The 26624-nt window shown below is 46.5% G+C and overlaps 1 protein-coding gene across 1 annotated transcript in view; it reads right to left on the bottom strand.

The window, feature by feature from the left end:
* The window catches only part of REN (renin), a 207979-nt gene that overhangs the window by 117501 nt on the left and 63854 nt on the right, over positions 1–26624 (bottom strand). The window contains exons 2-3 of the mRNA XM_085599744.1: positions 13860–13992; positions 12352–12475 (exon numbers count right to left, since the gene is read on the bottom strand). Of these exons, the coding sequence (XP_085455870.1) occupies positions 12352–12475; positions 13860–13992 (257 nt within the window). The remainder of the gene's footprint in view (positions 1–12351; positions 12476–13859; positions 13993–26624) is intronic.

The raw sequence follows: 26624 nt of genomic DNA, 5'->3' as shown, positions 1-26624 counted from the left end.
TGGTTGGGCACCCGGTGGTGCAGCTTTTGGTACTAACACCACCGGACTGGACCAGGGGCTGCTAGAAGGTTCGATCACTCCTAGCTCCAGCATCTTAGTGACTTCACTATGAATGCTGGCCTTCACCTTGTCTGACATCCGGTAGATCTTGGACTTCACAGGTGGGCTGTCTCCTGTGTCCACGTCATGGACGCACAGGTGAGTCCTACCCGGGACAAGGGAGAACAACGAGGAGTACTGCCCCAGGACCTGGCGACAGTCCTCCTGCTGTTCAGGAGTTAGAGATGGGGAGAGAATCACTCCCTCCACCGACCCATCCTTCTCTTGAGACGCAAACAGATCAGGGAGAGGCTCGCTTTCCACGTCCTCTCCTCCGTCAGTCACCATCATCAAGATGACTTCGGGCCTCTCGTGGTGGGGTTTGAGGCGGTTGGCATGCAGCACCCGCAGGGGCTGACGAGGGGTCTTCAGGTCCACCAAGTAGGTAGCCTTACCCTTCTTCTCCAACACCTCAAAGGGTCCTGACCAGCGATCCTGGAGGGCACTAAGCTCTCCTGGTTCGATCACCCACACCTTCTGGCCAGGCTCCAACTCCACCGGGTGAGCATTGTGGTCATACCACGCCTTCATCACTGCTTGGCTGGCTTCCAAGTTGTCAGAAGCTTGCTTCCACAACTTAGCCATTTGGCTCCGGAAGGCCAGCATGTAGCTCACCACATCCTGGGGGAGCTTTCTGGGAGTTCTTTCCCATCCGTCTCTCACCAGGTTAAGAGGTCCACGTACAGGGTGCCCATACAGAAGCTCGAAGGGGCTGAAGCCCACTCCCTTCTGTGGCACTTCCCTGTAGGAAAAAAGTAAACAGGGTAGGAGGACGTCCCATTTCCTCCGCAGGCTTTCAGGCAGACTTCTGATCATGCCCTTCAAGGTTTTGTTAAACCTCTCCACCAGACCATTGGTCTGGGGGTGGTAAGGAGTGGTGAACCGGTATGTCACTCCACACTCCTTCCACATGGCCCGCATATACGCTGACATGAAGTTGGTCCCCCTGTCGGACACAACTTCCTTGGGAAAACCCACTCGGGTAAAGATTCCCATCAGGGCCCTAGCCACAACAGGTGCTGTTATGGTCCTCAGAGGTATTGCCTCTGGGTACCGTGTGGCATGATCCACCAGAACCAGGATAAACCGGTGACCAGCTGTAGTTGGCGGATCTAATGGACCCACAATGTCGATGCCCACCCTTTCAAAGGGGGTGCTAACGACAGGAAGTGGTTCCAGGGGAGCTTTCAGCTTCACCCCTGTTTTCCCACTGGCTTGGCAAGACACACATGTCCGGCAGTAGGTATCGGACGACACTTTCATCTGAGGCCAATAAAAGTGTGGGACAAGACGGGCGAAGGTCTTGTCTTGCCCCAGGTGTCCTGCCAATGGTATCTCGTGAGCCAACTCCAGAAGGAAGGCTCGATAACGTTGAGGGACTACCAAGGCTCGTGACGATCCATGTAGGGGTGCCTTGGGTTCACTGTAGAGGAGGCCATCCTCCCAGTAAACACTGTAGTTCCCTTCAACGTTCCCTGCTGCCTGGGCTTCGGCCTGTCGCCTCAGCCCCTCAAGGGTAGGGCACTCCCTCTGGCCCTGGCAGAATTCCTCCCTGGACGGGCCTCCCTCCACGTGCCACTCGGCCGGGATGGGTAGGTCCTCCAGTTTGGTAACGTCCCCCACCGCAGACTCCTGGTCCACCACCTCCGGTGGCCTATCCGTCCTACGGGGTGGGGACGCCGAGGCAGGCTCCTCCTGTCCTCGGTTCTTCCCTTGACTGGCAGCTGGCTGGGCCTTTGTTCCAGGCTCCAGCCGAAATGAACTCCCTCTTCGGGTAGTCGTGGACCTTGTGCTAACACAGGCCCAGTCAGGTGTACCCAGCATCTCGGTGTGAGTCCGGTATTCCACCTCCTTCCAAGCGTTGTGCTCCATGTCATTCCCCAGCAGACAATCGACTGGCACGGCAGGGCTTACGGCAACTCGAAGTGAGCCTGCAACCCCCCCCATTCAAAGGGAACCTCGGCCACTGGATAGTGGCCTGTTCTGCCGTCAGCCATCGCGGCTGGGTGGAGTACATCGGGAATTACCTGCTCTGGAGACACCAGTTGGCTACGCACCATAGTCATACTGGCTCCTGTGTCTCTCAGAGCCTCCCCTCTTTGGCCGTTGATGGTGACCCATTGCCCATACTTTGCGGTATTTGCGGGCACCTGGATCTTAGGAACCATCTCCCGTTCTCCCAGGGACACTAAAGTGACACCCGCCCACTCCCTTCCCTTAGTTAAGGGCATCTCCTCCCCGAGCACTACACTAGCTACTCCGGGGGTCTTTCCTCCAGTGGGAGGGGGTGGTCGTTTCAAGCACTTCGGATCTCCTTTATAGTGTCCAACGCCACCGCACTCATAGCAATGGACAACCCTTGGCTGCTGACTCTGGCCAGGATTAGGGTTTCTGGGTGGGTTAGCCTTAGGGGTGAATCCTGTTCCCTTCCCTTGGAAGTTATTTTGGGGGCCTTTGGAGAACTCCTTTTTCTTTTCCCCTCCCTCTTTCTTCTGGGGGGCGCCCTGTCCGGCCTTTTGAGTATCCCCTCCAGTCCCCCTTGTGGACACCCGGGTACTAGCCCAAATGTCCGCCTCCTCAGTAAGCTTCCGGGGATTGGTCAGCTTGCTATCCACCAGGTGTTGCCGCAGTTCAGGGAAACATTTCTCGAGCAGGTGTTCCTTCAGTACCAGGTCAAACAGCCCCTCGTAGTTCCTCACTTCACTGCCCTGAATCCAACCTTCCATTGCCTTCTTTGCATAGTCCAGGAAGTCCACCCAATTCTGCGTGCCCAGTTTGTGACTACCCCTGAACTTCTGTCTGTACTTTTCAGGTGTTAGTCCAAACTTTCTGATGAGCGCCAGTTTCATGGTGGGGTAGTGGGTCTGCTCATCCTCTTCGAGGGCCAATAAAGCATCCCTACCAGCTGGAGGCATGTACTTGTACAATCCCCCTCCCCAGTACTTCTCTGGAACCCCATGGGCCCTCAACGAGACCTCATAGGCCGCTAGCCACTTGGCGATATCGTCGCCCACTCCATAGCTAGCTACTATGTCCTTTGGCAGGTATGGTTTAGGTTCCCTGGTGATCTCTTGGGTTTGGCTGCCACCATTAGGAACAGGTTGTGCCCCGATTCTCAAGATCTGAAGATCTATTTCTTTCAGTCGTAATTCATGGGCCATCCTCTGCTCCTCCTTCTCCTTCTCCAGCCTTGCTAAGTCCCATGTGAGCTGTCTTTTCTCCCTCCGGTCTGTTAGCTCCACTTCAGACAAGCCACCGCTAGAGGCACTGCTGCCCTTCCTAGAAATGGTTCTGGGCCCTGCTGACAGGTTCCCCACCTCAGGTTGGTACATCTCAGCCCCCTCGGGGTCAGGCTCTCCATCCCTGTCTTCCTCCTCAGCCTTGCTTTCTCGGCGTGCCTCCCCCCAAGCCCTTAAGCTGGTTTGGAGTGCACCCTTCTTTGCTCCTGGGGGACAGTACACCCCCTCCCGCTGGCAAAACTCCCTGAGTTGGGCCACAGTGTACGTTTCTAGATTTTCTAGTACAAACTCCATCTCGCCCACTCAGGTTAGAGGACAGGTTTTGTGCAGTAACTATGCAGGGGGGTACCTTTAATAATACCTCCTCCCACCACCAGAGTAAATTTGGAAAAAACAAAAACCCACAATTAGGAAGGCCGCTCTTGAGAAAACTCCCGGTGTAGGCCTATGGACTACCCACAGTTATTGTTGAGTATGCGTAGGCACAGCTCTATCCCACCACTGAACACCAATTTATGTTGGAAAACCCACTCCCACACTAGAAGGGGTGGTGGTGGTCTTCCGGACACACTGTGGTAGCTTGGCTCGAGTGGTCAGGAATCAGGCTCCGTGCTAAGCATACAACATACCCAAACAATAACCATGCGTGCATCCGTTCCAAAAACGACTCTACACCGTAAAAATTATGAAAATAACTTTCTTTATCTGCTTTTTCTCTTAGTTGCTGATTGGAGAAAATAAATAAGTCAATCACAATATACAAATTTTAAATAGTGCAGATCAAATAAATACTGTCTGGAGATTCAATAAATAGGGGTGATCATAAATATAAAGGACATAAATAACAGTGCAGGTTATACAGGCAATTAAATATTCTGAGGCAATAAATACTGTCACCAATAAATATTGTACACCAACAAGTCCTGTGGACCAATAAATATAGTGAAGCAATAAATAGGTTAACCACAATAAATACAGGGCCCCCCAATAAATAATTAAGAGTATACAGCAACACTCATGTAATCAGATCACTTTTCAATTCCTAAGGGCTGATTTGGCCCAGGCACAGCTTGTAGGGTTGTGGAAGGCTTGAGGGGTTCTACTCCCTGGCTGGGACAAGGCTGAGGCCTAAACTGAGGTAGATCAAGGGGGGAATACCAGTGCCCTGGCTTTCTCTCTCCACACAACCTCTCTAGGTTAGTCCCAATTCACCCCTGGCACAGTCAGGTTGGTTCCAGCACCTCCCTAGCCCCTTAGAGCAGTCTCTCAGGTCTCCACAGGGCCTTAGGCGCCCTCTACTCCACTTACTGCCCTTTTTCTGATGCTCCGACGCCGCTGGAGTCGTGTCGATGCCGTGAGGCGGTTCCGGTGCGGTCTCGGCGGCCTCGGCACAATGTCAGTTCTAGACGACGCCGGTAGGCGGGTCCGGTCCGATGTCGGCGGCCTCAGTTCGATCTCGACCTCCGATTCGACGGCGTCGGGCAGTCTCTACTCGATGTCGACTTCGGGCGGCTCCGGTCCGATGGCGCTCTCGGCTTCGATGACGTCGGCCGGCCTGGCCTCGATGTCGACTTCCGGCGACTCCGGGGTGCGATCCTCACCCCCGACCTCCGGTGCTCCTCCTCTCAGGTTCCGGGCGACTCCGGAGTGCGATCCTCACTCCCGACCTCCGGTACACTTCACCTCGGTCTCCGACGACTCCGGAGGGTGGACTTCACTCCTCCGATGACGCCGCTCACTCGACCTCGGTTAACTTCCTCCTCGACCTTTGGTATTCCTCACGACCTCCGTCGGCGCCCTCTCACGACCTCAGGCGGCTCCGGGTACGACGTCTGCTTCTTCAGTCAGCGCCGCTTCTCCACCTCGGGCTCCAGGTCTTAGGCTACTCGACGCCGGACTCCAGAGAAACCAGTTTCCAGGTCAGGATCTTGCTGCTTTCTGCTTCTAAGGCCTGTTCCTGCTGTCCAGGTCCTTAGGATGAGTTTTTCTGGCTTCTTCCCACACAGGGCTACAGGCTGGGATCCATCAGTAGGGACTAGTATCAAGGGTGGGTTTATGGACCCCACTCCAGGCACAAGTTTCCACCCCTGCTGCTTCACTCCTTCCTCCTTCACTGTTGTGCTGCTCTCTCTTCACCAGTCAGGTGCCAACTGCCAGCTCCAACTGCCAACCCTCTGTCTTAGCTTCCCAACATTCTAAACCGCCTCCAACTGTCACAGGGTTCTGGAATGTTCTGGAAGGTGCTAGCAGGTTCCAGTGGATGCTGGTGATGTCACAGGTGGCCACCATTTTGTGCTCCAGGCCCTCAGACAGAAGTTTCAGGGGTAGGTAAAATGGCTCCCTGAATCTGCAGCAACACTAAAAAGTCTGGTGGTTCCCAAAAAGGAAAAATTCAAACAGGGTTTGAGGCAAAAGTGGGACAAAATAAATAATGATGAGGAGGGACCACCCAAAGGGCTGACAGGTCTAACAGTTAGGAATTACGTTTTTACGCTGTACACATACAGCACAGTCTTTTTTCCATGGCCATTCCACCAACTGCCATAACACGCTGAAACCCTTTGCCTCGCCTCACCCGGAGCACCGTAGGAAGAGCGAGCACAAGTCGCTCTGCAAGACGGAAGCAGGTACTGCGGGAGGAGACAACCGATCAACAAGACACGTATCGTATTCTTCCAACTTCTTCATTTTAAATGCTTACTTCTTTTCAGCAGGTTATTATGCCCCTGGAACCCCGTTGAAGTCCGTAGTTTTGGACTTAAAGGTACGCAGCCATGTATTAATTCCTAACTGCGCTCTATAACACGATATGTCACTATATTACATACTCCACCGCAACTGTTTTGAATCGTGGGTATTCCCGCTACTCTGCATATGACCCACGGCATGAAGTCACAGGTTTGCCCAACACAACGCCCAATACCCCAGAGAGCACTAAGGTCAATATCCCAGCGCATTGCTCGATAATCACGCACAACCTAGGTATCAACTTGACGCGCAACCACTTGCAGAAGTGCATTTTTAAACGCTTATTGATTGTATACATATGCGCAACTATTAAACTCATGCTACATCGCTATGTGTACTGCAGCTCAGACCAGCTAAAACTAAACCATTGCTGTACGGAGTCCTGTACACTCTGCACAGTGTATAAAATAGGGCTGTTGACCCCGAAGCCCTATTATATTTTGAGATGGGGATAAAGAATTGCCATTTTTTAGTTTCTTACGTTTCTCTTCAGTGCACCATTCATACAAATGTGTATTTCTAGGACAGCACATACTACTGGAAGTACACATATTATTGGGAGTACACCAAGAATGCTAAATGTGACATTCTATTTTTCTTCTTCTTTTTCTTTCCTTACAATGAACAGGTACTTAATGACCTTCTTTGAAATAAGTGAACTAGAGTATGGTTCACCGGGTCTGTCGTCATTACACACAGCCACCACTATTTTTCTGAGGTCCTGAAGAAAGCCCCACTAAACCAGACAGGGTGATTCCAAAGGGCTGAAACATGTCGACCTATTTTTGGACACCTTTAGTGCGTTAGACTAATAATCCGTCTTTCCACGCACAACACTGTTTTTATTCACCTTGATTCCAGACTTATTAGAAGTACAGTCTAGGAAATACGAGGATCTTATTTTTCCACATTTTAATTCACTTCACCAGAGCACTTGACACTCACTTCTCTCTGATCACTACTGCAATAACCAGTGGTTCTCCTCCTAGTGGAGGAAAGCATACAAAAAAGAAGCCCAATGATAATGCTTTCACGGTTTTAACTTGGCGGAGAACCAAGATATACCGCCACACGGCTTGTGTACGTGAATGAGGGTTTTTTAAAATAAGACAACCAACACGTTGTAAACCCTGGTTACTCAGGTCAAGTGATCCATTCCATCTTGATATTTCGTATTACTGCAAGAAAGCTGAATGGATTACAATCCCTTCTTTCTCCTCCCAGTTGATTAAAGGGAGTACATTAGGTCGACATGTTTCACGCTTCGGATGGGTCCCTAGTGGATCCCGTTGCACTTCATCAGGACCGTGATAGAGGTGTGAAAAAATAAAAATAGGAATCAGAGACAGCGACACTCTATATTCCTATGGTTCCTAGATTCAGGTTATAAGGCGTCAATGTGCCTACCTGAACGTCCAGTGGGCGTTCCTGGATCCAACCCCTCAAATAATAAAGGCTGGCCTCATCGGCATGTCAGCGCGGTGATGAAGAGGTGAACAATGCCTCTCCTCAATTGCAGCCTATTACCTGCCCCTCTGCAGCTTTATTGCCATCGGCAATTGCCACGAGGAGCAAATGCCCGATGATGAAGCATGACACCCGCATGGGTGTGTGAGGGCACTCTTTCCACCTTCATCAAAATCCAAACTTTACTGTGAGTACTTTTCACTCATGAGCCTCTTTAAGCTACCAAATAGGTCTGCTTCTTTTCCTATTTAGGAACGGTTGAGGTAATTTGCCAACGGTGTACTGGAGTTTGTCCTGCTATGGCTCTGCATTTAAGGCCTAGTAAAACCCCTTCTGCACAGGACTCTCAGGGTAGCAAGGATGAGAAGTCACAGACTTCTCAGGAAGGTTGCATTCGGGCAAGAGCTCACAACTCAACAATCAACCAACAGACACAATAAAGTAATATGCAGCTCACTGCCTGCCTTACATGGAAAAAGTAAACACACCAAAACGAAATACTACACAACACGATGAGTGTGAAATACAGGGTTTTATTCCGTTGCATCTAACAGTGAAGAGCTACATCCCCTTCTCCCTAATGTCCATCCCTCTCCTTCCTGCTATGGTTAAGTTCCATTTCCTACTGCTCCCAAAGCTATACAGAGTAGGCAAACACTAGGCACAGGTGCAGATAACTCGAAGCAATCTCATTCATTGGTGGAGCAACTCAGATCAGTATTTTTTCAACACTCGATTAATAAGTCTTAGGCGGTGCAGCAGACTTGCCCACGCACATCAGTTTCTGTCCTTGTATACAGACTAAGCACTTCACTTACCTGCTCTTGGTTGCATTGTATTTTAGGGTGAATGGTGGACACAGAATGCGCTCGCACCCTTACGGTTTGGGCCTTCCTGTCACAATTCAAAATGGTGTACCTTAATTCTACCACAGAGGTGCCATGGTCAACAAACCTAATTCTCTCTCCATCCTCCCAAGTTCTTCCATAGAAGGCTCAAGAGGCCTTAAAGGGAAAAGGGGAATGGGATTAAGAGATAATTAGCCGGTAAGAGAAATAGAGCCTGTTCTACTGCACCTCCAGGGAGAAGAGGAGGACAATATATAAGCATCAACCATATTATATAGGAAAGCTAGTATCTTTTCTCTATCACATTGACACATCTATAATTATTAAACTAACTTCTTGGTTATTTTTCTCTTGAATATTTCAGAAGACAAGTCAGTGTTAATATAATCAGTGTCAGTGTTAATATAAGCAGAAATGACTTCTTCATAAAGTCTAATGTAAATTTATTTTGCTCGTTTTTAGAATTTCAAAATCAATGAAGCCCTTTTGACTAATTCCTCATGCATAGTACTACACACGTATACTGGAAAAAATGTTTTTAAACCAGTAAAGGATAAATGCCCTTGGAATCTCCAAGAAATGTAAACAGACTTTAGTTTCTGATAATTTAACAGATCGAAAACTGATCGCGTTCACCCCGGGAACTAAAAAGGTCACTGTGAGTGTAAATCTCCAATCCCCTACCAAAACAGGTTCGAGTTACAAGGGATTCTCAGGAAGAGAAGAGATGGCCTTTTGGCCATCCGCAAACCACTCATCCAGTTGGGAAGCAAGGATAAGAAAGTCACATCATCTTTTCCGTCATGACACCATGTCAACAACAAAAGTGCTTTACGGGCATTCACTCAGTTTCATTTGAACTGTTCTTTCCCTGTACTTGGCACTTCACTTCCTGTCAGATTCAGAGGGAGCATACATGTCTATGAATTACTCAATGTGTTCACCAGATCCGATACAGCATGTTTCTTCAATTCCAGGGTTTGTAGTTAGCATCTGTAGGAACGAACAGTACATATTGCAGCTACCTTTTTACCTAGTCTGAAGGTAAGGAGAGGGGCACTATCTTTGTGGGGGCTGCAGTAGCAGCCTTGTTCGGGTCAGGGTTTGAAGAACAGACTCGATGGCAGGTCTGCGCTGTCACATTAATCTTCGGCAGCGGTAGTTGTCGGCGGTGGTTCAGACTGGTAAACAGATGTAGCTGTTGCAGACTATTGGCTGAGTTTCTTCAAGATGATGTTAGAATCCAGGCCAATCTTGAGTTCCTGCTTCGACGGCGTACAGCTTTTTTTTCTCTACCTGATGTGGCAGAACCAATATATTAAGCCTGTGATGGGCTGCCAGGCACGACAGGAATTGTTATGATACCGTTCACTCAGGAAATGTGCATAAAAGCCAGGGGGAACTCTTTTCAGCATGAGCCCCTCCTGGCTTGCTCTCATTCTCAGCTTCCTCTGGGTGCTCCACAGGCTTAGAACATGCCTCACCTCTCCCCTTGGAGTCTGTGATCCTGCAGGGCCAGGCACAGTGCTTCCCTATCTCAGCAGGCAGACTTCAAGGCTCTTTAGGCAGGTCCTCAGCTCTTTCAATACAAAGTGCACACTTCGGGTGATGTCCCCTCACCTATGGGAGACTGGCTGTCTGGCAGAACCCAGCCCTGAGTACACAGCAGCTCTTCGAGTACTCTGCAGAACACTTCCTACCTTGATCAAGATGAACATGGAACTAGAAAAAAGTGGGGTGGCTTGGATGTGATTTTTATACACATTTTCCATGCAGGCCATGTGAATCTGTCTAAGGTTTCAGAACTGGTTTAGGTTGGATCTCTTCCAAATGTCATTTCCTGGCTGCTTTGCACACAAAGCCTTTGTAGAAAGTGATGGTTTTCAGAACAGCTGGCAATGGGGCTGCCTCCAAACACGAGCACAAGTGAGTTCACTGCACTCAGCATTCCTGAAGCAGTAACTAGACAGAGACAAAAGTGCAGGTCATGACTAGAAACTGCCCCACCTTGAACAAGAGAAACTATAGCTCTGTCCCATACTCTACCATTTACCAAATGCCAGTGCTCAGGAAGATTTAATCAGCAGTCCTTTGCTAACAAGAACTTCATGGAATTTTCTAGGGTAGTCCTGTCTCGGCCCTTTTCATTTCAGTGTCTGGCTCTCCAACTTAAAGCAACAACAATGTAGGCAACACACTTCCACTTTTTGAGGAAGCTATCCTCGTCCACCATCGAGTGCCACGCCAAAGCCAGGGCATCCAAAATGGCTCCCACTAGGTCCTGTTCTAAGACTCACACATCGCAAAGAGTCCTATTACCATGCATGTAAGACACATGTGCAACACATACACATGGACTCAAAATACCACCAGGTTCTTGGTTTCATAGAACAGTAGAACTCTACATGTTAGACCGAAGTATCACAGACACAGAAAAAAAATACCTGTTCATATTACAAATTCACAAAACTCAGTACGCTGCCACCACCGCTTTAAGTGATATACCCAAGTCAGAGATAGTAGTCTACTGAATTGTATGAGGCCTTTCTTGCTGTGCTCCTCTAGGTCACAGAGGAGGTTCTGGATCTCGCATTGTGAGGGACAAGTCTGGGCCTCTGCACGGGGTTAGCCTAATGCCAGGGTCAAAGTAAAAGTCTGGATTCCAATTGAACATGCAGTCAGGCACTCGGGCCGGAGTACATGTCCGTTTAGCATGCAGATGACATCCTTCTCCCAACAGGGCAGAAACATGGCTGCTATTAAAATCTATCTAGAGATGGGATAGGAACACAGGTGACAACATTTGTCTAGAGATGGCGGAAGAATCATGGCTGCCATCCACATCCATCTAAAGATGTTGGTTAACCCCCCCAGGCTCAGTTATCTCAAAGAGTAGTCAACCCCCAAGCAGAGGCATAGATGAAGGAAGCTGTGGGATGCAATACTTCCCACTTTCAGTATGCGTATGTGTTCAGCTTTGGTTCACCACCATGTTCCCCAGAATCAAGCCCATCAACATTTTATTACATTTGAACATTTTTCATGTTCAACTTTCTTTCCTTTCTTATTTATCAATGAATTTGAAGGCCGGCTTAAAAATTGATTGTAAAAAATGTTTTTTTGTTTTTTCACAATGGTTCTATAGGACAGAGAGACGCCCAGTCTGCTCAAGTCCTACTTCATTAATAGAGAGCTGACTTAAATTCTTGTTTCACACACACCTTATAACACTCATGGAAAGCAGGACATAGTGCATGACTCTATCCGGCATTTTTACACTTGTGAGAAGTATAGTCCCTGACTCTATTAGGCCTTATTACATTTCTCGGCAGTAGGCCATGGTACATGATTCCATCAGGCAGTATTACACTGTTGGTCAGTTGACTATAGTCCTTCACTCTAACAGGGTTTAATACACTTGTAAGGAACAAAGTGCAGTTTTACTCTGACCAGTCTTTATACATTCAGAGCGGACAGTCTGGGGTGCCTCTCTAGCCTCTAACGGACCTTAATACACTGATGCCAGACAGACTGCACTGTCACTGGTTTCTAGAAGAGTTTGTTACCAGATCTGGGGGGCAGACTGCAGTGACTCTCTAGCCTCTATCACTGATTGGTGAAAAACTGAAGTGATCTCCATCAAGCATTATTAGATAGAGAGGGTTCCAACTGAACTCTCAATCTTTTCTAGCAGACTTTATTAGACAGATGCTAGAGAGAGTGCAGTGTCTCTAGTCTCTATGAGACCTTGAAAGGAGAGGGGCTGCAGTGCCTACCTCCACCAGGCCTCAGTACACTGATAATACCTCCTTGGCCTCTGGCAGGCTTTAATGCTGTGATAGACGACAACAGCATTGATCTTTCCAAAGGCTTTGGGGACGTCCTTGGCATGATGTTGATATGAGCCTTGACTTTGCCCCAGTGCCCTCTCCCGCTGCAGGATAACTCACCACAGGCACTGTACAGGGGGGAGCAGCTGTGGGAAGGCACCCAGAGGTTTGCGGAGCCGGTGTCGAACACCACTTTGAAGGTCTGTGGTGGGGAACCAATGGTGATCTCACCAAAGTATTGGGTCTGCAAGACAGAAACACGAGGTCAGGTGTAAGAAAGGCATGATATGCTTCGAAGCGAGCAAGCAGCAGGCCGAGCTGTAATGTGAGGGAACGGATGGCCGGCAGAAATAGCAATTGGGCAAGTAATGGGGTGGGAAATAGGCAGGTAGCAGAGGTGGCATCAGCAAACTGAAGGGAAAGGCAAGGGCAGAGAAATTAACATTGTGTTAGCAGTAGTATGAATAATGGTGTGAACAATAGTGCAAATCACAAAGACAACAATGGACTGAGCTTCTGATTGGGCAATACAGCTATTATCAGGGCAAGTATATAGAAAGAGAAGGATTAATGGGGTAGGTAGAAGTCAAGCAATGGGACGGAATGGACTAGCCAAAGGAATGTCCAGCTCTTGGCAATGGCTTGGTTTTTAAGTGTGCATTGGGAGAAGCATCTGGGTGGCCACTGGGGCAAGCAATATAGGGAATAACACATATTTCAACAGGGTGAACAGTGATGTGAGAGAAAGGGCAGCAACTAATAGGATGACTAATGAGTCGGGGTACATGACAAACAAAAGAGCAAACAACTTTGGGTCCGATTTAGAGTTTGACTGATAGGTTATTAGATCATTAACGCTATGGGATACCCAATCTGCCAAACCCTCGGTCCGCCCGCCTCATTCAGAGATGAGTGGACCGTAGGCTTCTTGTAGATGGGGCCCCCGTTGGCTCTCTTGATGGAAAACTTCCTTCAATGGCCCAACGGAGTAGGGTCATCGGAGGAAGGACATTATACCACTCACTCTACTTAGATGGTGTAATAGCTTTCTACGCCTGTCCTTCACTGCCAGGAAAATCCTCACAGGAAAGGACAGAAAAAAATAATGACCTCCACACTCTAAGAGAACATTTCCAGAGTGTGGAAGTCATTATTTTTTGTTTTTCAGAAAAAAACTCCCATGTTGGAGTTTTCCTCTAAAAAAACTAAAAAATTGTAAAAGTTTGATTGATGGCCAACAAAACCAGTGGCAGCCAGACACCAACCTTTTTGTACATTGAAAGGAACCATTGTGACAGCAATTCCTTTTGGCTCGGCAGTCATCTCTAAATTGAAGTATGTTAGTCCATCAAGATGGTGGAGGTAACGCTTTCTCTTATCCTGACGGACGGTACTCTGTCGATCAAAGTCACAATCATGCCCTCTGTGAGCATGTTGGCAAATGAAAGGGCGAGGAACGAATCGAGCAATTAAGCTAGAGACCAGAGAAACAATAGGGCAATCCATGAGAGGAGAAACATGGTAACCAATGCTGAGAGAAAGGGGCTACGAAAGGGAGAGTAAGAAAATTTCCCCAGGCAAGTCTTTGACTCATGCAATACCAACCATGCTTACTCATGCTTACTCACATCCAGGTAGTTGGTGAGATTGGTGGGTGCTGTGTCTCTGCGCCTCAGTTTCGTTTCAGGGAAGACGTCGGAGACCTTGACCCCCATCTCCCGCAGAGTCTGACGGATGGAAGGCATTACCTTCAGGGGGATCCTGGGGAGCAGGAGAAGCAAGAAAAATAGTAATAAAGTGGATTCTTACATGTAAGTGGTGCAAGACAGTTTAATGGCGTTTCCTCTCTCTGTGCCAAATATACTATAATTATAATTATCAACAAATTAATTAGTATAGCATCCATCAATGAACGAGCCCAATTTCCAAAAATGCTTCCAATAGTAGGTGTGTCTTACTCCAGGCGTAGGTATAACTTACTTGTGGATTTCCAGGAGTACGATTGGCTTATGAAGGGTTTCTTTAAGCAAGTCTAACACCTGAAAATGGCTCTAAGAAAGCACTTTGAGAAATAGTCTTGAATATTCTGGTATAACGAGGCGTATGAGCAGAGGTCGAAGTGGCAGGGGATCTGAGAGGCAAGACGTGTCCATACTTTTATAATTTTATAAAAAACAGTTCCCCTACTTTTTGTCAAAAGACTACAGTTCCGGAGCGGTTAATTCAGACCCATGAAATGCTTCAGCTGAAGTGTATGGCAGGGAGTCTCCTGTGCTGTGAAACCGAGAGAGGTGCAGACCGCTAACCAAGCCTTCTTGCCAGGGTGTCTGCTTACCTGAAAGAGATGTAAATGTGCGCAACTGGTCAATCTGCAAATGGAAAGGGTGTTTGGAAGCAGGTATTGGCTTTAATTAACAGAATCACTGGAGTCTTCCTGATGATACAGATGTATTCTTTTTGAGTTGTATTGTAAGGGAGCTACCAGCTAAGCTGTGAAGTGTGTGCTTTTAAAAGATAGTTATAAAAACAATTGCACTATATACAGTCTGGGTATTACTAAAATCTATATTTTGGAAGCACTTTGTATCTTAAACCTTGTTGCAGCCTACGCTGTACTGTGTATAATGCAAGTTTAAAATAACGACTTACATGTTCACAGTGCTTTCTGTCACAGACTGGGCACTAAACAGACACAACTCACTATTCTCCACTGCACCAATGAGGATTCATTTCTGTGGTTCTCTGGTGCAGTTCATTAACTAATAGAGGTTTCATAGTGTCTGATAGTGCATTTCCTACTAATTTACATAACGTGCGTTTAGTTGTCACTTAAACTGTGCGTTATTTTATATGTACTTAACTGAAGGTGAAAGACCAAAAAAAGTTACAGAATATTTTGTTTTTTAGCTACACCTTTGACCCCACCCCAATGCCCACTCACCCTGCCTCCATTGACTCCAGCATCACAGTTCTCATACTTTTCTTTAATGCACTTCGACCACTGTGTGTGAGCCACAACAGGTTCAAACCAGGTTCGACTAGATACCTGGCTCTAGCTCAGCTCCAGGTCCTTCTGGACTTTGTCGAAACGAGCTGAGACAGGTGCGGCTTCTGCCTGCCATCCTCATCCTGCAGCAGAGGTGCTGCCGATCACTGGGCAGTGGAGATAAGCAAGAATTGGAGTACTCTGGAAGTGTTCAGAGAGGGACCTTATGATAATGATTTTATAAAGAGTTCCTCTCTAAGCCCTTTAACAGCACTCTACAGAGTAGTGACAATCAGCCATCTGTCTTTCTGCCCTCACTTCCTGGAGATTAAAAAAAATGCAAAAAGTTTGATATACTCTTTGGTGAAATCCTGTCTGCCGAAGAGCACTGCACTTGACATTCCTGACGTTCTGTTTTGTTAAGGCTCTTAAGTGCCTTCACTGAGACAATGAGATTCTCCTAACATACATCTTTATTGAGTCAGAAGAAGCCAGTGTTAATAACAGTACAATAGAGTACTTTGCTTTCCCTTAAATTAACTTGGTGTTTTCTTTCCCAGAAACTTCTCTAGGATCAACTTGATTTATCATGTCATACCTACATTTATTTAACAGAGTGTATTGATTTAGTACCTCAAATAATTAAACACCAAGCATTAATATTTTATGTATAACAGGAGAGAGAAAGACATACCCATCACATGGTTGAATTGCACAATGTTAATTCAGTAAACCTGGCATCAGTTTCGACTTCCCCACTTGAATATTGCGTGATCCTAGGCAATTTCTTTATTTTACTATGCCTCCTTTTCTTGGATGGAATGCTGAATATTGTCAAACATTCACCCGCAGTCACAGATCTGGGTTAAATCCATTCTTTTTTTTGCTCACCATGCCACCCCAGTTTGGACCTAGCCATTTGCGAATCCTTCTTGACCCTGCGCCCCATTGCAACAGTCCAGCCCAAACCGCCAGGCCAGGTCCTCCCTGCATCGGAAAAAAGGCATCCTGGGACCGGTGTTGAGATATCACCCCTCATCATCCAGGCTAGCTTGAATCCAGTGGCATGAAAAGCACAGGACCCACATGTAGGAAGCTGGGTTTCTGTTGCAGTAACCCCCCCCCCACTTTTTGCCAGACTACTCATGCACTTTGACTTGATGTGGCCTGGGTCCCTGCCAATCAGGTACCCAGGGCCTGTGTTCTTTCTGAACACTGTAACTTCTACCCCCAATCGGCACCTCTCTGGCCACATGTCAGTCCCTTGCAAAAGGTACAGTGAGTACCAAAGGCACTGTGGACAGGGAAGTCCTCTAAGGGTTGCAGCACTTATTGTGCCACCCTTAGAGGCCCTGTACCTTTACACACACACACTGCCATTGCAGGCTGTATGTTTTGGTGCACAACAAAGTGAAGAGTCGATATGGCACACATCCCTGTGTGCCATGCCTACAACCCAGTACCCTGACATAGGTCACCCATCCCTTTAGCTGGGTGCACTATACCAGTGGTGAGGGTAGAGGTGCATGAGCCCTGTACCCCCTACAGTGTCTAGAACAATTTGTAGACATTGTAAGTGCAGTAATGCCATTAAGAGTACTTGTGCTGGGAGTTTGTCATTACGAACTCCACAGCACCATAATGGCGTTACTAAAAAACTGGGAAGTTTGGTATCAAACTTCTCAGCACATTAAACCCACACTGATGCCAGTGTGGGATTTAATGACAAATGCACTCAGAGGGCATCTTAGATATGCCCCCTGAAAAACGACCAGCCTCTGGTGGGTTGCCTGACTGGTACACACCAGCCTGCCACCCCGAGAAATGTTTCTGGACCCCTGAAGTGGGAGCATTTGCTCCCTGAGCCCAGAAAAAAAGTTTTTCTTGGGCGGGGTGGTCACATCCCTTCCAAGCCAGGAAGAGCTAACTGTGGCACGGGAGCTTCAAAGGCTTGCCGCCTTTGTAACGCGATCCTCAGCCTCTCCTGCTATCAAGAGCAGGCCCCTTCCTGTCTCCCCTCTTTTTTGGCAGGAAGACCGGTGGGAAAAATTAGCACACCCAAGAAAGTGTACCCACCTCTGCCAACCACACCCCTCAGGTGGGGGAGGCGAGGTGAAGCCCACTTTTCAGTGCCCACCATCTTGCAGATGGCAGGCACTCTCCAATCAGGATTAGGGATTGGGCCCACTCCCCCACATGGGGTGAGCACACAGAGGGTGTAGTTACACTAAGGTCAGTAGCCCATTGGCCTACCCCAGAAATGCCCACTAAATACAGTATTTAGGGGGCAGCCCAGAACCAAGAAGACAGATTCCCGCAACCTAAGAAGAAGAAGGACAAAAGAGGATGCTCAGCAGAGGAGACTGCAGAGAGGTACTGACTAGGCCCCAGCCCTACCGGCCCGTCTGCAATTTCCAGAGATCTTGCGCAAAAAGTAATCTTGTCCTACAGCCAGCGACCTACAGAATCCCTGGGAGAACTGACTGCCTTCAACAAAGACTGGATCTCCTGTGAACAGCAGTTTTGTTCAAAAGAAACTCCAAAGACAAACTCTGAGCCTGCTGAGGACAAAGAAAACCGATGCCCTCAACCACTACTGCACCCGACACCTACAGCCTGAATCCAGGTGGCTCACCGGTCCCAGTGAGGTTCCCCAGCGCTCCAGAGTCAGAGACCACCATAGTTTGACCGCTTCAGGACTCCCCGACGTCCCCTGCAGCCTATGCATGGGGACCCCCCAACCGCGAGTGGCCCGGTAAGGTGAAATCCGACCTCAAAAGACACCTCTGCATCCAGCCGCCCTGCACCCTGAACAAGAGAACCCGAGGTGCACCTGCGTTCCTGAGCCCTCCAACTTACCTGCCCCCCTGTTGGTTCCTCCCGGAAGTCTTCCTGGAACGAGCCTGTGGTGCAAATCGGAGCTTCCGAATCCCCTCTACTTCCACGGACGGAGTGATTTCACAGTCACACACACACATACACATCACACGCTGGTGGGGCCCATAACACCAACATTCATTCTACCACTCTATCCGTGCCATGTATAAGGGGAAACACTTTTCTATACCTAACCAATCTGCATGTACCCTGAGGTCAATGAGATCAACTAGTTGCTATAGATTTGGTGATACAACTTAACACTCTAAATATTCAATAAACATGAAAAATAAAATAACCACCCGACACAGTAATTCAAAGAGAATATTGTTTATCTAAATCAAATTGTAAGAAAAGTCAATTAAATGCAAGATCATTTTTCCCATATTTACCTATTCTGGCTAAAAGTCGTTTTCTAAGTCAGAAATGGTCCTCAGCAGATAGTTAGAGATTTCTAGCCGTCATGTAGAGTCACCGTCCTCTCCGTCAGCGTCGGGACCTCTGATCATTGGTTCGAGAAGAAGTGGCGCTAGACCTCTCTAGTCTACTAATATTTATACCAAAATTTACATTCCAAATGTTGCAAATATAACTTTCAAAACATTCGATTGGCGGAAAATATGTCATCTTGGTACATTAAGCTACACCATTAGATTTTCTCATGTATTGATAGTTTCAAATTCTAAATAGAAATTAGAAGTCCATAGCTAATTCGTTACTTCTACGGATGTCTCTTCAGGATAAAATGTATCTCATCCATGGGACCATTATAAGTTCATCAGGTCGGATTTTAAGTTGCAACAATTCTTCACGTTCAGGGGCATCTGGCAACACTCCCAGATTTGTCGTCATGTACATGGCTTTTCAGTTCAATCAGAGGACAGGGTCGCAGTCAGCGCAAAGCCTCTTTTCATATTTTCATCTACTCGAATGCAGGCTGCGGGTGGTGGCCATTTTACAGCAGGCCACAATGGTCAACTTAAGCGAAGAAAACACAAAATCATAATTACTACATGGAAATGATTATACAGTGTTATTCCCCTGCTAATACCCTTATGTGTATGTATTTATCTAGCCATTTGCGACATCAAAAGCCATTAATACATATTTGTTATAAGCGCAAAACACAATAACATCACATAAGCAACATCTATACTGTCAATTTGCTCATCAACTTAGTTCACTTATTATTTTAGCCATGCAATTGCATTCCCACGTGTAATTCTTCTGTTAATAAGGTTGGTTAGACAAGACTCGACAAATCTTTAGTAATTACTAATTAATCAGTAGTACTTTTAATAATGACATACAAAAATGAAACAGGTATTTGGTTTTAAATTAAAAACCCTGCTCCAGCACCTGCAGCCAAAATCCATTGAAAAACAGCGCACCCGACGCCAAAACAGCACTCTGCACCCAGCCATCACTGTGCCGCTGTGGGTGCACCTTGTGTGCTAACTCGGATCCCCTTTGCCCTGAGCTTAAAACCAGGAGCTTTGCACCCACATTCTTGTGGCCTGCTCGTGAGTAGCCACCAACCAGTGGCCCCCTTTGGATAACATTGGGCCTCAGCACTCTGCACCCGTCCTATTGCTGGCACTTTGAGAGTGCATCCTTGACCCTGGGGGAACCCTTGTTCTAACCCCAGAAAAACAACTCCCAAAACAAAGTACTTACCATTAAACCGATAATTTATTTTTCCCCATAGGATTGCATTGACTGTTTTTCTTTGAAAATTCTTTTAAGTGTGGAGTTGGTATGTATGAAAGCTTGAAAACTGCAAATGTACTAAAAGTAAATTACTTACCTTTTGTCTAGGAAATGTCTCAGTGTGATATCTAGGCATATTACATTGATTAGCAAAAGTAATCTAAAAACGTGCACAGTAATCTGTAAAGTACCTGAAAAGTAATTTTGAACTGCTGACACCTGTAATTCTACCAACTGCATTTGAACCTGCATTCAACTGTAAATCCCTGCATAAGATTTTGCAAAGTATTATTTCACTTACATGCACCAGGCTTGACTTGGTTCTAGAAATAAAATAACTGAATAATATTTTTTATACAAACAAATTGGTTTGAGTTCAGCCTTTGAGTGTGTGACATAATTTCTTACCTGAGGGTGCACAACAAATGCTTACCACTACTCTCTAATAAAGCCTTATTGCTCGCCCACACTACCACAAATAGAGAGTAAGGTACAATCTACTTTTACCTCTGTCTACCTGTGCGCACTGTACCTCACTTTGGTATAGTATATACAGAGCCAGCTTCATACACCATATCTGGGCATACCCTTCTCACTAAGGCCGGCTATAGCAAGACCAAAAGATGACGGACGGAATGCTGAACATGGTCAAACATCAACCCCCAGTCACAGATCTGGGTTAAATCCATCATTTTTGTGTTGCTCCTTTTCTTTCATCACATAAGAGAACATTTTGAAATACTTTAGTTCAGAATGGACGCAGTACAGAAACCCTCTTGTGTTTGGTTCAATGTTGCTCCAGCTGTAATAACCTCGGTGTCATTTGGGGGCTCATTACAACTGCATCACTGGTTCACTGCATCATCGCCAATGTTTTTAAGTTGGTTTTTAGACACTATCACTTTCAATTAATGCAGGAATAGAATCTAATGTACCAACCTGAAACGCTTCTGCATGTTAAAGAAGTGGACTTTTTAAAACTTGGAAGTCTTCATCATATTTTTACGGATGTATGACGTTACAACGCACACTATTACAACGCATGCACTTACAACGCATTTTTTACAACGCATAATACATTACAACGCATGACATTACAACGCATGACACTACAACGCATTTTTAAAAAATACCTTTACAACGCACTACCATTACAACGCATACTACCTTTACAACGCATACCATTACAACGCATAATATTAAATTACATTTAAGGTAAGTATTAGATAGTATAAGGGTAAAAATTACTATTCTAACTCCAGGGGGTGCAACAGTAGGGTAAGTGTTGGATAGTGTAGGGGTAAAAATTACTATTCTAACTCCAGGGGGTGCAACAGTAGGGTAAGTGTTGGATAGTGTAGGGGTAAAAATTACTATTCTAACTCCAGGGGATGCAACAGTAGGGTAAGTGTTGGATAGTGTAGGGGTAAAAATTACTATTCTAACTCCAGGGGGTGCAACAGTAGGGAAAGTGTTGGATAGTATAGGGGTAAAAATTACTATTCTAACTCCAGGGGGTGCAACAGTAGGGTAAGTGTTGGATAGTATAGGGGTAAAAATTACTATTCTAACTCCAGGGGGTGCATCAGTAGGGTAAGTGTTGGATAGTATAGGGGTAAAAATTACTATTCTAACTCCAGGGGGTGCATCAGTAGGGTAAGTGTTGGATAGTATAGGGGTAAAAATTACTATTCTAACTCCAGGGGGTGCATCAGTAGGGTAAGTGTTGGATAGTATAGGGGTAAAAATTACTATTCTAACTCCAGGGGGTGCATCAGTAGGGTAAGTGTTGGATAGTATAGGGGTAAAAATTACTATTCTAACTCCAGGGGGTGCATCAGTAGGGTAAGTGTTGGATAGTATAGTGTAATATTATGCGTTGTAATGGTATGCGTTGTAATGGTAGTATGCGTTGTAATGGAATGCGTTGTAAAGGTAGTTTTTAAAAATGCGTTGTAGTGTCATGCGTTGTAATATCATGCGTTGTAATGGATTATGCGTTGTAAAAAATGCGTTGTAATGGTAGTGCATTGTAAAAGTTGCGTTGTAAAGGTTGTTCCCCTATTTTTACATGACATTTGTTGCACGACTTATTTACATGGCAAACATATTAAAGGCTCTATTCGTGTTATGTCAAGCCAGACCCCTGGCTCGGCTCTGGTTTCCTTGCTTGTCCACCTCTAGGTGCAACTCACAACTAAGACAGGAGTACGGCCCAGGCCCAGCTACTCAAGACAAAACTTTGATTATTGGGCCGTTCATGTAGTGAAATATTCCCAGCACTCGCCCGATCTGTAACTCTGTAGCATGTCTTACTACTTATTCCCAGAAGGTGGCCCCATTCACCCGCTCACAAACACTAATGTATGCATGAACCATGTAATCAGGGACTAACAGGTACATGACGAGATTGTGGGTAGCACTCAATAAATGAAAAGGTTAATGGCACAAGCATGGTACCAGATCGGTCTACGCGAGTCCAACAACATTGAGGAAACAACAACCCTTAAATCTGCTCTTGCGCTCTTGGGAGCAGTTCCAGGATAAAACTCCTCTTTGAAGATGCAGACATGAGCTTCTGACAGAGCTGCACACTGTGCTGAACGCTTTGCCCATGTTGAAGTCTTCGGTTGGGGTCTTTCATATCACTGAATACAAAATCAGAAACATATCATCATAATTTGACAACACGAAAAACCAAACACTAAAACCTGAATCATTAAAAATGTGCCCAAGTACTGTTGCTGCAAGTTAAAAAGTCTAATAAAAGAAAGGGAGAGGGCTGTGCTGTAGTTTATCAAGGAACCACATGTCAATATGACGTAAGATATAATAAAGGCAAGGACCATTGTGTACTACAAGTACATGGCCGTTAGGGGGCACACTCAACTACAGTATAAAAGTCATCTTCCGAAATTAGCTTTCCGTATGGGTGTCTTCTGGTGCCATCAATCCGTGCTGCTCTACACCCACATAAGTGAGGTACCATTGGTCACTCTGGAGAAAGCATTGTTTATGCCTTTATAATGCCCAAGTTTAACTTTTCGTGCTTTCCATTACACGAAAGGATTTGGCCGACAATACCTAAATAAGATTGTCATTAAAAAATGTACAGAAACAGCTGTATGTGTCAGACTCTCTTATAGATTAACTTTTAGCTGACATAAACAGGGGGGTGTAGCTTAGTCAGTGAGATAACGAGGGTGTGAATCGCACATTTCTCAATTAAACAAGCATTTACAATGCAATGGTCTCGGCATTGTTAAAGTTAGAGCTATTGGCATTGCTCATGACATTATTTTTGGTTTAAAAACATCTCTCTCTCTCACAAAAAAAAGACTTATTTTGGTGACAGAGACAGATGTTTTAAAAACAAAAATAATGTCATGAGCAATGCCAATAGCTCAAACTTTAACAATGCCGAGACCATTGCATTGTAAATGCTTGTTATGTCTCGCGAGCGAGACTGCGCAAGCGCAGCCATCGCTAGCCGAGTCCTAAAAAGGGGCGGGGGGGGGGGCTTGGAGAGAAGCATTATTAATAGTGGGTCCACTCTACTGATAAATCATATGAGCCTGGACAGTGTAGGCGACAATCTTTAATACTACTCACTCCCTTATTTTGATACAGGAACCTGCGATCAGACATGGTTAACAAGTGTGAAAAAAATGAAGTTATACTATCACAGTAGTCTTTTCTTGCCGAATAATTTAGTCAACCATGCCGCATAATTTAGTTGTCTCCAACCACAAAATACTAGTGGCCCTACTCAAACAAACCGCCAAAACAGAATATTTAGGAGGAGGGGGACTTGAAATGCAGTACACTAAACAAAACGAGCAGTTATCTGGCCAAAGCCAACAGAGTAAAACATGACAATTTCAAATTAAGACGAACCCAAACGTGTTGTTCCATGAAGTGTTGACTCTGTACATAACAGATGTTTGTCTGAACTGCAGCCTCATTAGTATCCACATATTACCTGTACGCAAGTTATCCTACCACTCCTTACATGCTGATAAATTAAAGTTCTCCTCAGCCAAAACAGAGAACATAAGTGCCATCGCCACTATCAGACCTTCTCCTCCTAGACCATGTGCCCGCCAAGTCGCATCCATTCTCTCACGGTCTTAGGCCCCGCGATTATCTTTCACAGGTTGTAATTGCCTGCAAACTCTGCTGCCCACTCGTTTGATATGGGATATGACGCCAGTTAAGGGGCTCCCAACACCTGCTCGCATAATAGGGTGTCACTAGCCAATTTAATAGCCCTTCTATGAATGTTTAAACTGTTTCCATCCTCTCGCTTTCAAATGGTTAACACCACCGCCCTTGCCCCACCAGCGCCTCCATTCTGCCACCTCACAAACTCCCAGCGCGCCCCAATCCTCTCGCTCCACAGTAAGGCCCACTCTCCTTTGACCGATTCTGTCCTGCGAGGTTCCCTCCACCCAAAGGCCTCCGGAGGTACCGGTACCAAGCTCCCATCCTCTACAAAGCCTGTGACTCTTTCTGGGGTTCTTACTTGTCCTTCTCGGTACCGAAGATTGATGCAAGATACTCCGCCATGTTCTGTTGCTGCTCCGCACCGCCGAAAACGAAACGACTTCCGGCCTCTGGTAGCCGTCACAAAAGCGACCAAACGTCACTTCCGCTAGATAGTTTTACTCTGCGCATTGAATTGTGGGTAACACAGTTAACGCCATTCGGGTAGAGAGGTTTTATTATACCAACGTTATAAGGAACTACAAGTACCAGAATGCATATTCCCGAATATAATAATTTGCAAACTATTTTATTCCTGACACTACGCCGCAACGCAAAAGAGATGCCATTTTGTTTGTATTTCAAAATTTTCTATTAAATGTGCAAAACAGAAAAATCACACATCACTGCTGCCGTAATGAAAACGCGCATCGTGTGAGAAAGGAACTGTACTACTGAGAAAGCCTTTTGTGTTGCCAGTTTACGATAAAACTTCAGTCAGCTCGGCCTAGCTCCCTTCGTGCACCGTCCCGATTCGCGTTTCCGTCTACCCGGAAGTGGCTTTCCGTGCTGGTGCGCACTAAGAAGAGGCCGAGGAAGGAAGGAAGGGATCGTCTGATGGTGAGTGAGTCCTGAAAGAGGTTCTGTCTGTCCCGGCGTATTCCGCTCTCTCGCTTTCCGATAACGTCCTGTCCCCTGAGGGGGAGGAGGCAGGGAGAGAAACAGTGAAGAGGGCCAGGAAGGGAGCAACGGAGGGGGCAGAATTAGATTGGACGGCGATGGGGGGGGGGGTTCGGGGGACGGTAGAACGGGAAAGGCAGAAGGGAACATTTTATGGGTCATTAGATTCAAAGGGGAGACTGGAAAAGCTCCGAAAGTAAAAGCGATAGCGTGTGTGCGCGGGAGCAACGCCGGGGCACCACCGCCTTTCTCCGAGGCACAGCAGAAAATGCCTCGGAGAAAGGGAGTGTCCTTTTCGGATTGGGGGGCGTGTTTTGCTGTTGTCTCCTCCCTGAGACTTCTCGCAAAAAACACGCCCCCCGATCCGAAAAGGACGGGGCTTCAACGGAGTGACTGGACCTCTTCTCCAGTGGCTGGCCAGCATTTAAGAGGCCAGCCAATGGAGAACAGGAGAGAAGAGGGGCGGGTGCAAGCCCCTCTTCTCAAAGTCACTCAAACTCATTAAATCTCGGAGCGAGACTGCGCAAGCGCAGCCTTTCGCAGCCGAGACCTAAAAACAGTATGCATGGGTGGAGGGATGACCAAGGTTTGGGATACACTGTTCACATGAGAAGCAGGTTCAACCCATATTTGCTTTAGGTGGGTCTCTCTCTAAGAGGCATATTTACAAGCCCCTATCACCACCAGAACGTCACTTTTTTGACATTATAAACTTGGTCTGCAACTTTTATCAGACGTGTCGTCGCTTTCCCACTAAATGCGGAATGTAGACTAGGTGAAAAGGTCAGTTTCTCAGGCCAAGCGCTCATCGTAAATTGCATAGGGCAAGCAGAAAATATGTAATGCAAAGGAATAATATATATATATATATTATCTACTGGCGGTCGCCAGTAGATAGTTATAGTTAGGACCACGTTTCCATAGGAAATCCGCAACATTCTATTTGGAATAACTTTGGCGCCGGTCGACGAATCCTCGCGAAATTTTCAAAATAGGTGGGGCGCTATGCTCCGCTCCTACCCTGAAAGTCTCGGGGGGATTCGTCAAGCAGGGGCTGAGAAAAAAGGGGGGTCCCAAAACGCGTTTTTCCCATGCATTTTTCCATAGGACCTTTAGACACAGCTGAACAGAGTTACTTGAAATTTGGCAGAGAGGTAGTCTACAGGTCAAGGAAGTGCCTTTTGTAGGTTTGGTGTAAATCTGTTCAGTAGATCCTGAGAAAATAGCCTTCAAATCAATATATATATCTGTGGCAGCTTACGGTGCGCTTACCGTGCGCTTACGGTAAGCTTACCGTACGCGTACGGTGCCGTGCGCGAGCGCGATTCTGATTGGCTGTTAGATCTTAGTAAACATTCGAATCGGTCGAAACCAGGAAGCGGCGGCCGCCATTTTCTATCTCGCACTCTGAGGGGGAGGAGGAAAAACAAAGGGAAAAAACATGTAAAGGGGCTGTTTAGACTGCTCCCAACCACCTAGCCATGATGAAGGTGTCCCCTAAGAACCACCAAGGCAAAAAATTCAAATTTTTTTTTTTTTTTAAAATCGCCGATTACGCTTACCGTACGCGTACGGTAAAAAAACGTAAAAAAAAAAAAAATTAGCCACAATCTCCACACCCCGTGTGCAAATGGTGCGCGAAGGGCACAATTTG

The sequence above is a fragment of the Triturus cristatus genome, chromosome 1_1, assembly GCF_964204655.1.
Source record: "Triturus cristatus chromosome 1_1, aTriCri1.1, whole genome shotgun sequence".
NCBI classification, from domain to species: domain Eukaryota; kingdom Metazoa; phylum Chordata; class Amphibia; order Caudata; family Salamandridae; genus Triturus; species Triturus cristatus.
The sequence above is the reverse complement of the archived record's forward strand: the minus strand, read 5'-3'. Positions and strand labels throughout refer to the sequence as shown.